General features: G+C 48.1%; 3 protein-coding genes across 3 annotated transcripts; all 3 read left to right on the top strand.

Moving 5' to 3' along the window:
- Positions 1-1,793: 1,793 nt before the first annotated feature.
- CCR75_004743 (uncharacterized protein) lies at positions 1,794-2,431 on the top strand (the record flags this gene model as incomplete). The annotated part of the gene is made up of 2 exons (XM_067962829.1): positions 1,794-2,161; positions 2,318-2,431. The coding sequence occupies exons 1-2, from the start codon at positions 1,979-1,981 to the stop codon at positions 2,429-2,431; spliced, it is 297 nt and encodes a 98-aa protein (XP_067822642.1). The 5' UTR covers positions 1,794-1,978.
- Positions 2,432-2,522: 91 nt separating this feature from the next.
- CCR75_004742 (uncharacterized protein) lies at positions 2,523-4,508 on the top strand (the record flags this gene model as incomplete). Its single annotated transcript, XM_067962828.1, has 1 exon — positions 2,523-4,508. One exon carries the CDS (start codon positions 2,523-2,525, stop codon positions 4,506-4,508), a length of 1,986 nt encoding a protein of 661 aa, XP_067822641.1.
- Positions 4,509-5,776: 1,268 nt separating this feature from the next.
- On the top strand, positions 5,777-6,106 carry CCR75_004741 (uncharacterized protein; the record flags this gene model as incomplete). The annotated part of the gene is made up of 1 exon (XM_067962827.1): positions 5,777-6,106. The coding sequence occupies one exon, from the start codon at positions 5,777-5,779 to the stop codon at positions 6,104-6,106; it is 330 nt and encodes a 109-aa protein (XP_067822640.1).
- Positions 6,107-10,470: the final 4,364 nt, after the last annotated feature.

Consider the following 10,470-nt stretch of genomic DNA (forward strand, 5'->3'; position numbering starts at 1 on the left):
ATTTAGAGGAGGCAGATCTTCATTCACATAAATTTATATCCTTTTTGTCTGAATGTAAGAGAATCTACGACGATTATATGCCCCCTGCGAACATTTTAGTTTACTTAGAATGGAAAGCATAATATATGAGAGCTGCTCCAGATGAAGGCGCCAGTGTTGACAAATAATCGCACAGAGTAGCTGTTTGCAGGTTGATTATCGCGCTCTGAGCGGAATTAAAATCAATACAAATACAGCTATTAGGCGAAAATGCTTTTATAATCCGAAACAATGTCGCAAGCATTAAAAAGCCGACTTTTCAATTAAAGCAACGTAGCATCCAAAAGCTAGAGTTTGACTTGCTACAGCAACGACTTCATTAACTCACATTAAATAACATTCTGCAACAGTACCTAACCTGGCACAATGCTTGGAAACATTAATTTGAGCGTCCAGCATATTACCGCTCCGTATATTGCCGAAAATCGAGCTGCTCCGCCAAGTTTCGTCATGTCCTTTTTGTGCCATTTGCAGCTGAGTGGAACATTTGGAATACAAGCATGTTCCTTCGTTTAAGCTTTCATTAAATCGACTCTTGAGAAGCGGCTTGCACTCGTCAATACAAGCTTGCCTGCATCTCCCGTACATTTTTAACACTAGGCTTGATAACATCAGTACCACTTTTAGCATTGCATTTTGTGGTCCGCTGGTCCGTGAGCAACAGTCTCCGCAACATACTTTGTTGCTCACTCCGTCAATTAACTGCCATATTTTATATATATATATATAGCAGTTCATTGACGGAGTGAGCAACAAAGTATGATTGCTAACCCTATACGGGCGTAAAATCAAGCCATGGCGAAGAACCTACATCCCAATTTAATTATTGTTCTTTTGTCAATCATGGTCATGTTGCCTAATCTAGCCCACAACTCGCGACAAGCTGACGTTACCGATTGAAAGGATATCACGACGTGTTTGCTAATCCCTTCCGAAGGAAACCGCAAATGCAGACACGTACTAGACTCCACTCATTTGCGGTGTAAACGCTCTTGACGAATTCGTGGTATTCACATGGTACGGTACTGCCTATCCCTATACCATGTACTATTTCCTACTTCAATGACGAATAAAGTACTGGTGGATTTCCTAGCGCAAATCGTAAACTGTAAGGCGATCTCTAATTGTGTTACATATATTTTAAAATTTCAAGCTCGCTAATAGCTTTTTTGCCATTTACGTCCGTCCGCAATTTATTTTTGCCGCTATTCGGTACCCCAAGTTAAACTAAAGTACATATGCTAGCGACATTACCGGTCGGTTTTTTCATGCGACCAGTCCACCCAAAATATCGCAAAAGAAACGACTACATCAGCAATTTGATTGGCTGACCGGCTGTTCATCGAGGGTATTTGGTCCCCCCTCTAAAAATCCTGTCCTGATAACCCTGTTGACAACTGATAAGTCGTATCCATATGACAAAGCCAGTTTTTAATTTGCACTCTATATCCCTGTGAGACAGCAAGTCCTGCAAAATCTGTTCTTATCTTGGACCTCTCCGCTGGGAGGAGCTTGAAAAATTAGCGGCAACGATGCAGCATATTACGCCAGCAAAACTGAATACTGCGACATATAAACTCGCATCCTAGCCCAGATTTAACTAATCGCTCACTCGCTTTTCGTGTTGCTCGTCCTCTGCCACCCAGCCTTATCCCGTTTCGCTCAACCGACGCGAGCATCTCGGAAAAAGCAGAAGAGCCACCTGTCAGCACTGCTCCGACCAGGACTCAAAGCCTCGAGCAAAAAAGCGTACGTCCGTCGTCGCGACCTGACCCTAGTTTCCTGCTTCACGTCGCTGCATCTACCAGGCCCTGCCCGCGCATTTGCAGCCAGCGCAGTCAGCGCCAAGGCGAACTCGCTCGAAAGTTATCGAGCCCATAACTTTGACCCACAAGGCAATCAAGTAATTGCTTGAACATCAATAACATCTTTAATTGAAATGGTGGTCGCACCGGACTTGCCAGCTGAGCCGCAGCATGAGCCGGCACCTGTCGACTCTATGCTGGAACGAGAACCAGCAGCAGCATCATTAAATCAGCAGACGACGCCACCCGAGACAGGTGAGCTGCTTGGTCGCGTCGCCACGGAAATTAGCCTGGCTTTTCAATCATCGCTTGTCCAGGTGCGCTGACGTTAATTTTTTTTCGCGTTTCCATCGTCAACTCAGTGACCAACGAGGGTGGACATGGCTTAGCCGTTTCTCAAATCACTGACGATTGTTTTGTATGTGGGCACTTATCATGCGTGGCGTAACTATTGATAATACAGGTTGTTTCAGACATCGGTCGAGATTATGGTGTCGAACCTAGCAAGATTTCTTGGGTACGCAGAACTTTTTGGACCATTTGTTGCTACCTCGAACGGTGGACTATTGAAAAGTCCGCCATGTTGAACACGCTTTATCTTGGCGCAACACCTTCCCTTTTACTCTTGACTAATTGTTGTGATCTGCTGTCAATGAAAACTGGCTATGTTCTATGAAGATGGAGAAAGGCGGTGTTACTGTTGCGAAAGTCGGCGAGCAGCTGCACGGGAAGGAGCTAGACGACGACAAGAGTCGCATTCTGCGCGAGCTGCAAACGTCGAGACTGGAAGTGCATGAATTGCAGCAAGTTGTGGAAGAATTGCGGGACGAACAGCGACTGGCAAAACAGCGCATGGCGCTTCACAGTTCACTTTCAACGAAATTGAAACGCGAGCTCGTGGATGAACGTCTGGCACTTTTAAACGCTAGAAACGAAATTCAGGAATTGCGACTCCGACGCAGCGGAGAGGGCTTGGAATCCGGTCATGGCCGCTCTCCGCATTCTTCGTCTTTACAAGATCAATGTGACAATCTTTGGAGCTCACCTAATAAGCCCATTCCCGGCTCCACCGGCGATTCTAGTGGGACGGGTCCGTCAGGTGGGGCCTCATCCGGCTCGAATATTATGGCATTTAAGTTTTTTTCATCCACGGCTCCTAGACGAGAAGGTGATCACGGTGCCGACGACGAAGAGCTTCCTTCACCATCGTCGAGCACACAGACTCTTCGAAATACGTTGATGGGACAATTTTTGCCATCGACATTACTAGATTCGCCGCAACTCATGCCCAAACAACATGCTAGATCATTTGCTTTAAGTGAGGATAAGGCACCACCTTCATATCCTTTGCTTCAGGGAGATATGGAGCCATTGTCACTTACGGCATCATCTTTCCCAGAGCATTTGTCTAGCCCATCGCTAGAACGAGACCGATTTAAAAGTGGAGACGGGCGAAAAGAGACAAGCTATAGCGAGAGTGGAAGATACGCTTCAGTCTCATTGCTGCAACTGTCGATGCTTTCTGAGCTTTTTGATGGAATTTCCATTGGGGATTTGGAATTGATTTTGCGTCGCTTTGATGGACAGGAATCCGCAGCGATTGACTACATTTTACATAACCATCCAAGTTTTAATCCGGTAATTGGAACTGGAGGACGAGTTGAGACTGGGGTGGTAACCTCACCGTCTCGCACATCTTCGTTTGGGCAAGGAAAAGCAAGTTTGCACCGTAGCAGCAGTCAGAGCGGATCTACCGGACCTCCACTAGGCCCTTCAAGCAATTGGAAGACGGAAATCTGTATGTACTATATGCAAGGCAAATGCAACAAGACGCGCCGCACGTGCTCGTTTGCCCATGGTGAGAGTGATTTGGTGCGTCCGACAGGCTTAAGTACCACTGTTGGCAGTAGTAAGCACGCTCCTAACTACAAAACTCGGCTATGTCAAGCGTTTGAGAACGGTACTTGTATCAAATCGCGCCGCGATTGTCTGATGGCACATGGTATAAGTGACTTGCGTGAAGGTGGATCCGGTAGCGTCGGTCCTGCGAATCCACCAAATTTGCAAGCTACGACTCCAAGATTACAGAGTTACAAGACGGAGTTATGCTACTACTTTTTAAAAGGCAATTGCAACTATTCGAAAGATGAGTGCCGATTTGCACATGGTCAAAGCGACTTGCGTACGGTGGAGAGTAATACTGCCCAGATCGTTGCAGCAACTACTGGTAGTTCTGGTTACCCAACGTCGCCCGTGCCATTGCCACCGTCGATGGAGAAGCAACTTCAATTGCAACATCAGTACCAGCAGCAGTATTATCTGCACCACCATCCACCAGCGATGCCGCAGCAGCAGCAGCAGCACCCGTATCCGCCTCAGCCCCCTCCAGCCCAGCAACAACAAATGTTTGTGCCGCAACAGCAAATCCAGATGCAACACCCGTCTCGCGGATCAGGAGGACAATTTGCTTTCCAACACCAGCAATATGACATTCCGCAACAACAGCCATCGTCATATATGCATCCTCCTCCTAGCCAGTTTCGCTATTTGAAAAGCATGGAGGACAAGCGCCTAACATCAGGTGGACGTCAACCACTGCGACGGGATTCAGGGTCGTCATGGAGCAGTTTTGACGCGTCGGGCCTGCCACCGTCAGAGTATTAAAATGGGCCTCGTGATGGGAGGTGACTTTGGCTCGCTCCATTCATATTTTGGAACGCGATTTGTTGCCAATTTTGGTTTTTGATTTCCTTTTCCGGATTTTTGGAATCTGAGATGTCTAGAAGTATGTATCTTAGTTGCATGGAATGATTGTTAAATGCTACGACTTGGCCGCACGCGTGTCTAGCTAGACTTTAGCACCTGTCTATCAATTTTAACGCAAGACTCGAGCTGCACGAGAGAGGATTTTGCCGAGAAGGCCTATCGGATGCTGCGCATGTACAAGTCTAAGAAAAAAGATGTAAGCAGCATTGGCGATGAATCAGGTGATACAATTGTAGAGAAAAACACACGCGAAGGCGATAACCGCCTATTATATACATTAGAATAATGCAAGTTGCGTTAAGGTACTACGCTTTTCATTGCTTCTGCTCGCTAGCTGCCACGCTCGTTATAGCTGTCTTCACTGGAAGCCATTGAAATCAGCACGTGCTAGGTATCCTGTTGCAACGACGCAAAGCATGCAAGCAGATCCTAAACTTTAAGTTGTACAGGCACAATTGAGTTGTTTATCATCATTAGCACTGTGCAATAGTAGTAGAATCATGAGGACTTTGATTTAATTCATTTCCAGCGCACATAAATCGCGTCCGCTTGGTGGATCCAAGCGGCACTTCAACAAATGAGTCGACCCCCTTGGTTCCGTATAAATTCCTTTTGCCCGGCCATCGGGGTACAATTTATTGAATCTTTTGCCGACGTCGTGGTGAGAAAACCTTCTTGAGTTAGACATACACTTCGCACTGGAACGGCTCTTTTAGTTTGCGCTTCAGGTAATTTTTGTAACTTCTGGCCACGCGACTCTCAAAATTTTAGTAAGGTGATTTCCACCAAATCGGCCTGCTTGGAGTGAGCTTCGGTCGCATGTAAAGTGCCAAGTCGTCACGCACGTGACGCTTGCCCCGGTCAGTTTGTTTTACTTTTTCTGTGCACGAGTCGACCTTAGCACGAAACACGTCCAGCCCCTCGGACACCAAAAAGCTAAACGTCGTGACCATCAAGTGCTTACGCGATGCTCGCGATATAACTCCAATTATGAATGTGATGAGCGCTGTGGCTGCATGGGGTACTCTTATTGTAGTGCGTGCTTCACTCACTGTTCCAACCGTTAAGGGGGGTTCCGCATCAGAAGTTCCGGAGCACATGCTTCGAGCTCCTATTCACTGGTCGTAGGGTAAACGCCTTGATTGGTCGAAAGTAAAAAAAAATCGATGAACGGCAAGGTGCGCGATCTATACAAGCGCTTCCTGCTCGTGGGGCGGGACTACCCAATGGGTCTGAGCTACGTGCGCGAAAAAACAAAGACTGCTTTCTACCAAAATCGCAATCTGACGGACCCTGTGGCGATAAAGAAAGCTATTAAGCATGGACGCTGGATGGTTCGCGAGTTGGTAGGCGTGATTCAGCTTAAGAAGTACCGCATGCTCAATAGCCGCTACACGCCAGAAGAACTGCGCGAGAAGTTGCGTGACATCGAAAATCGTCGAGTAGTGGATAATATTGGTCAGAAGCACATAGGTGTTAATGACAATGACGCTTAATATATTTCATTACAATCGTTCTTGAGGCAGTTGCTTGTTCGGTGCACATTACAGCCACTAACACTAAGCGCTATTCTTCTTGTGCGCATTGTCAAGATAGTGCTTGATATGCTGATAAAATCTCTCATACAATTGATTTGCCTGGAGCAGCAATGTTCAGAGTAGTCTGCTATTTGTCGCACTATAGAAAGATCAGTTTAAGAGCGTTCCTTCGAAACAGATGTTTCTATCACTTGCGTAAAGTTATGCGATCGTTTGGGCAATTTGTTAAGCTATAAGGTACAAAGCTACTGTGTATTTAAAACTGGCGTACGAGATCTTGGTTGTTGACGGATATCAACCATTTGATAGTCATATACTTATTTCTAGTACAAAGACACGTAAATTCATAATTTTCAAAACAATATGATGTTAAATTATCAGTTAGTTCTAGGGGAGGATAAAGAATAGCATCGCTGCTGTTTACACTGCCGTCATCTGTCGGTATTTGGCTAAATAAGACGAGTGGCTACGTCATCCACGGGTAATTGCTGTGGTTACGAGCAACGCCGAATAGGCAGCTTCCTCGAAAGTGGTCGGCTGCGTTAGGAATAGGTGGGAACGAGCTATGTAACGGGCTAACGTTGCCCTAATGTTACACAAGCCCCGCTAAGTACATTTGGTGTACTTAAGAAAATGGTCAGTTACTTAAATAAACTAATTAGACCCACCACTCGGGTGTGGTTCTCATTTGTGACCAACCCTTGTGTGTGTGATGCACATAGGTGCATTCACATTAGGCCAGGTCTCTAGAAAGATACGAAGGCAATACTATTAGTGTTATCTATAGAGAAGACATTTTTTATTGGTAAAAATAGGTATTAATATTTAATGCGATTAAATATAAAACAGTCTCAAAACTACTTGCTACTTAGTAAGTGTGTCTTAGTAGAGCGTGGCCGCATTACGATGTGCCCGCCTACACTTGGTAGCACTTGAAATCCTTCCCACGACCCGCATCTCTGCGTGTGCACGTGAGGATGAGCCTCAACATCGATTGGGCTTATTTCCACCCCCACCTCTCCGAACATCATCGAGAGGTGGCAGGGCAATTGGCGCAGGGACTTGGTGAACAAGCCCTGGCCAGGCTCCTGGGCAGTCCTCCTGAGCAACATGTTGCTCAGTTGGAGCAATTGAGGCATTCGTGCTCGGACAGCGGAGGGCCGCGTCCGAGGCACAGAGCCATGCTGCGGCGGAGTCGGTCACTCAGACTCAGGATGAGCTGAGGCATGAGCAGGCTCGGAGCGAGGCTCTCAACAGGATTGTTATGATGCTCTCCGCCCGGCCACATTGCCGAGTTCGATATAAACTGCAGCGCATACGATTGTCCACTGCCTTTTAGCCGTGGAGCAATGCGGTGTCGCGCAGCTCATCGAGGACGACAGCCGGATGGTGTCGTACGCCATGTTGCACCTGCGCGGTAAGGCCTCAGAGTGGGCTTACTCGGCGCTAATGGCGGACAGAAAGGCGTTCTCTACATGGGCGATCTTTAAGGAAAAGATTCGCGCCATGTACCAGCCGCCGACCAACGAAATGTTGCTTCGGGCGGGCTTCTTTGGGGCGCGACAGGCGAAGCGATCTCTGCAAGAGTATGTGCAAGAGATGTGCTCGCTGTCGGCGTCCATTGCCGTAGGTCCAATTTCGGGGCACATTAAGGTGCCCACGTTTATGAGCGGACTACCGCATGGCCCATCGCGATAGACCCTTTTCGAAAAGGTGCCGTCGACGATGGAAGAAGCAATCCAAATTGCCTTAGTTGAGGTGCAATCCTACAATAGTGCCGCGGCGACAGCTTGGTATATGCCGCCGGCCGAGAGGTCTGATTCCACTCCCATGGAATTAAACAATGCAGACGTTGTCTGCTATAAATGCGGCAAGCGCGGCCATATGATAGCTCGCTGTTATGCCAGGGTCCCTGCTGGGGCAAAGACGCCCAGCAAGAGGACTCCCTACCCAAAAGGCGATGTCAAGAACCAGCGTGCGAGACGCATGAGTTCTGCATCGACCACTAAGGGGTCGGGAAATGCAGGAGCGCAGTAGGGGCGGGTTGCCTTACTGACGCGGACTCTAAGTTCAGAATTGTCGACCAAATGGGTAGCATAGTTCCTGAGGTCTCGAAATTTCGGACCTCAACCGTGCTGGTCTATAGCGCTCAAATACGAGGCTAGACCAGGTGATGACCCTCCTAGTGGATTCGGGTGCATCACAGAATTCGTAAAACTCGCGGCTCTAAGAAAGAGACCGGCGATGTTTATGTCGCTTTGCCAGGATGGCAAGCGAGAAGAGGCAATCGTTCGTTTAGTGAACGGCGCGCTAGTTAAATCTGAGGGAGTTCAGGTAGAACTCGCCTTCAGCTTTAGTGACTTCTCTTGTAAAGATGAGCTCACAGTGCTAGGAATGGAGAGTCCGTATGACCTCATCCTAGACATGTCATGGTTGGCAAAGTACCAATCATGGATAGACTGGCGCACACGCACAGATGCGAGCTCTACGCAGGACACCAGTTAGGATGTGCTCCTGCGAGAGGCGTATGCACTGATGTCGTGTCGAACACAGTTAAGGGTGCGTTGACGGGATATCAAATTTCACCAATTCCTACCCAGCTCGTGGAGACTGAGGTAGTGAATAGGACGATGACAAGTAGTCATGCGTCCGAATGTCCTGCACAGATCCAAAAGCCTGTGGCAGTAGACGGCGAGCTGACAGGAAGTCAAGCGTCGCAAAAACAGGTACAGTGCCTGGAGTCTGGTGCGGTTGGAAGGGGTGCGTTAGCCAGGAGAGTAACGGCATCCGCTTCCTAGACAAAGGTCGTAATGACTCGAAGAACGAATACCCGACAGATTAGGACGATCAAAGACACGTCCAAACGAGTGACCGTCGAATCAGTCCCTGAAGAGGACGGGCCTTCAAACGAGGTGTTCGAGGCCGTCAAAGACGAAATTGCGGAGGCATCCTCAGTTGAGAAGCTCCGACAAGTCTTTAAATCTGCCGAGGAGATAGTAAATCTCCCGGAGATGTCGTGGGATCTGTTCCTTGCCGAATTAAAGGAAGGAAATTCCACGAAATAGTCACACCAGTTCCAGAAGAGAATGGTGGACTGTTGCTCGTCGTCCACAATGGACGAGAGCGTCCTAGAAACGGACAAAAAGAAACCGTTTGCTCCTCAATGCTGGGATGCCTTGGGAGACAGTCCGTTCTTTGAGGTTCTGTGGAAACATCGCGATATGTTCCGAGAAGAAGTGCCGATTCGCCTACCAGTAGATAGGGGCATCGGGCACAAAATTGACCTCGAACCTGGCGCCAAGTATTGTGTGACCAGGCAATGGCCGTTGCCGAAAGAACAAGTCGATTATACCGATGAGTTCTTCGACAAGCAAGCCAAGGCGGGACATGTGCGTGAGAGCAAATCGCCTTACTGCTTGGTCACCCTGTTCAGCTTATTGGAAGCATGAACCACGCCCAACCTTTTGTGTGCGTGAAGCCACAGGTGGATCGCGCGTAATTCATGCTTACAATAAGCTAAACACGGCGACCAAACCGGCGCAAACGCCAATCCCGCGGAAAGATGTTTTGTTGAACTCCATGGGAAAGTCAACTATCTTTTCCGCGTTGGATTTGAAGGATGGCTACTATCAGGTACTTATGAGAGAGTCCGATGTAGCCAAAATAGCTGTAAGCACCCCAAGCGGTATGCTTTGGGAGTGGCTTGTGATGCCCCAAGGTTTGAAAAACGCACCAGCGACATTCAACCGAGTGGTGGCTCACGTGATGCGTCAGCACCGTGCCTACGCGCCTCATTACTTTGACGATGTATTCGTGCATAGTAGGGCCGAGGACGGGCTGAGCGCAATAGAGTCGCACAAGCGTCATTTAGACGCTGTGTTGCAGACTTTAAAGGACGCCCAATTGTACGTCAACTTGCAAAAGTGCGTCATAGGGGTCCCTGAGATACCTGTACTGGGCTGCATCGTTGGTACACATGGTGTACGAGCAGACCCAGACAAGGTAAAATCAGTAAAGGAATGGCCAATCCCACGGCATGTGAAGGATTTGCGCCAATTCCTAGGGCTCGCTAATTACTTGCATAAGTATAGCAAGAATTATGCGGAGCAAACTAAACCATTATCTGATCTCCTTAAAAAGGACACAGAATGGGTTTGGTTAAAAGAACAAGAAGATGCGTTCACATCAGTGAAGCAATCTCTTGTAGAGGCACCGGTCTTGGCATTGCCAGACGCGGATAAGCCCTTTAGCGTCGTCTGCGATGCAAGTAATTTTGCAATCGGCAGCGCGCTCATGCAGAAGGATGACGACGGCGTTGACCG

This window comes from Bremia lactucae, linkage group LG1 (assembly GCF_004359215.1).
Source record: "Bremia lactucae strain SF5 linkage group LG1, whole genome shotgun sequence".
In the NCBI taxonomy this organism is placed as follows: Eukaryota; Oomycota; class Peronosporomycetes; order Peronosporales; family Peronosporaceae; genus Bremia; species Bremia lactucae.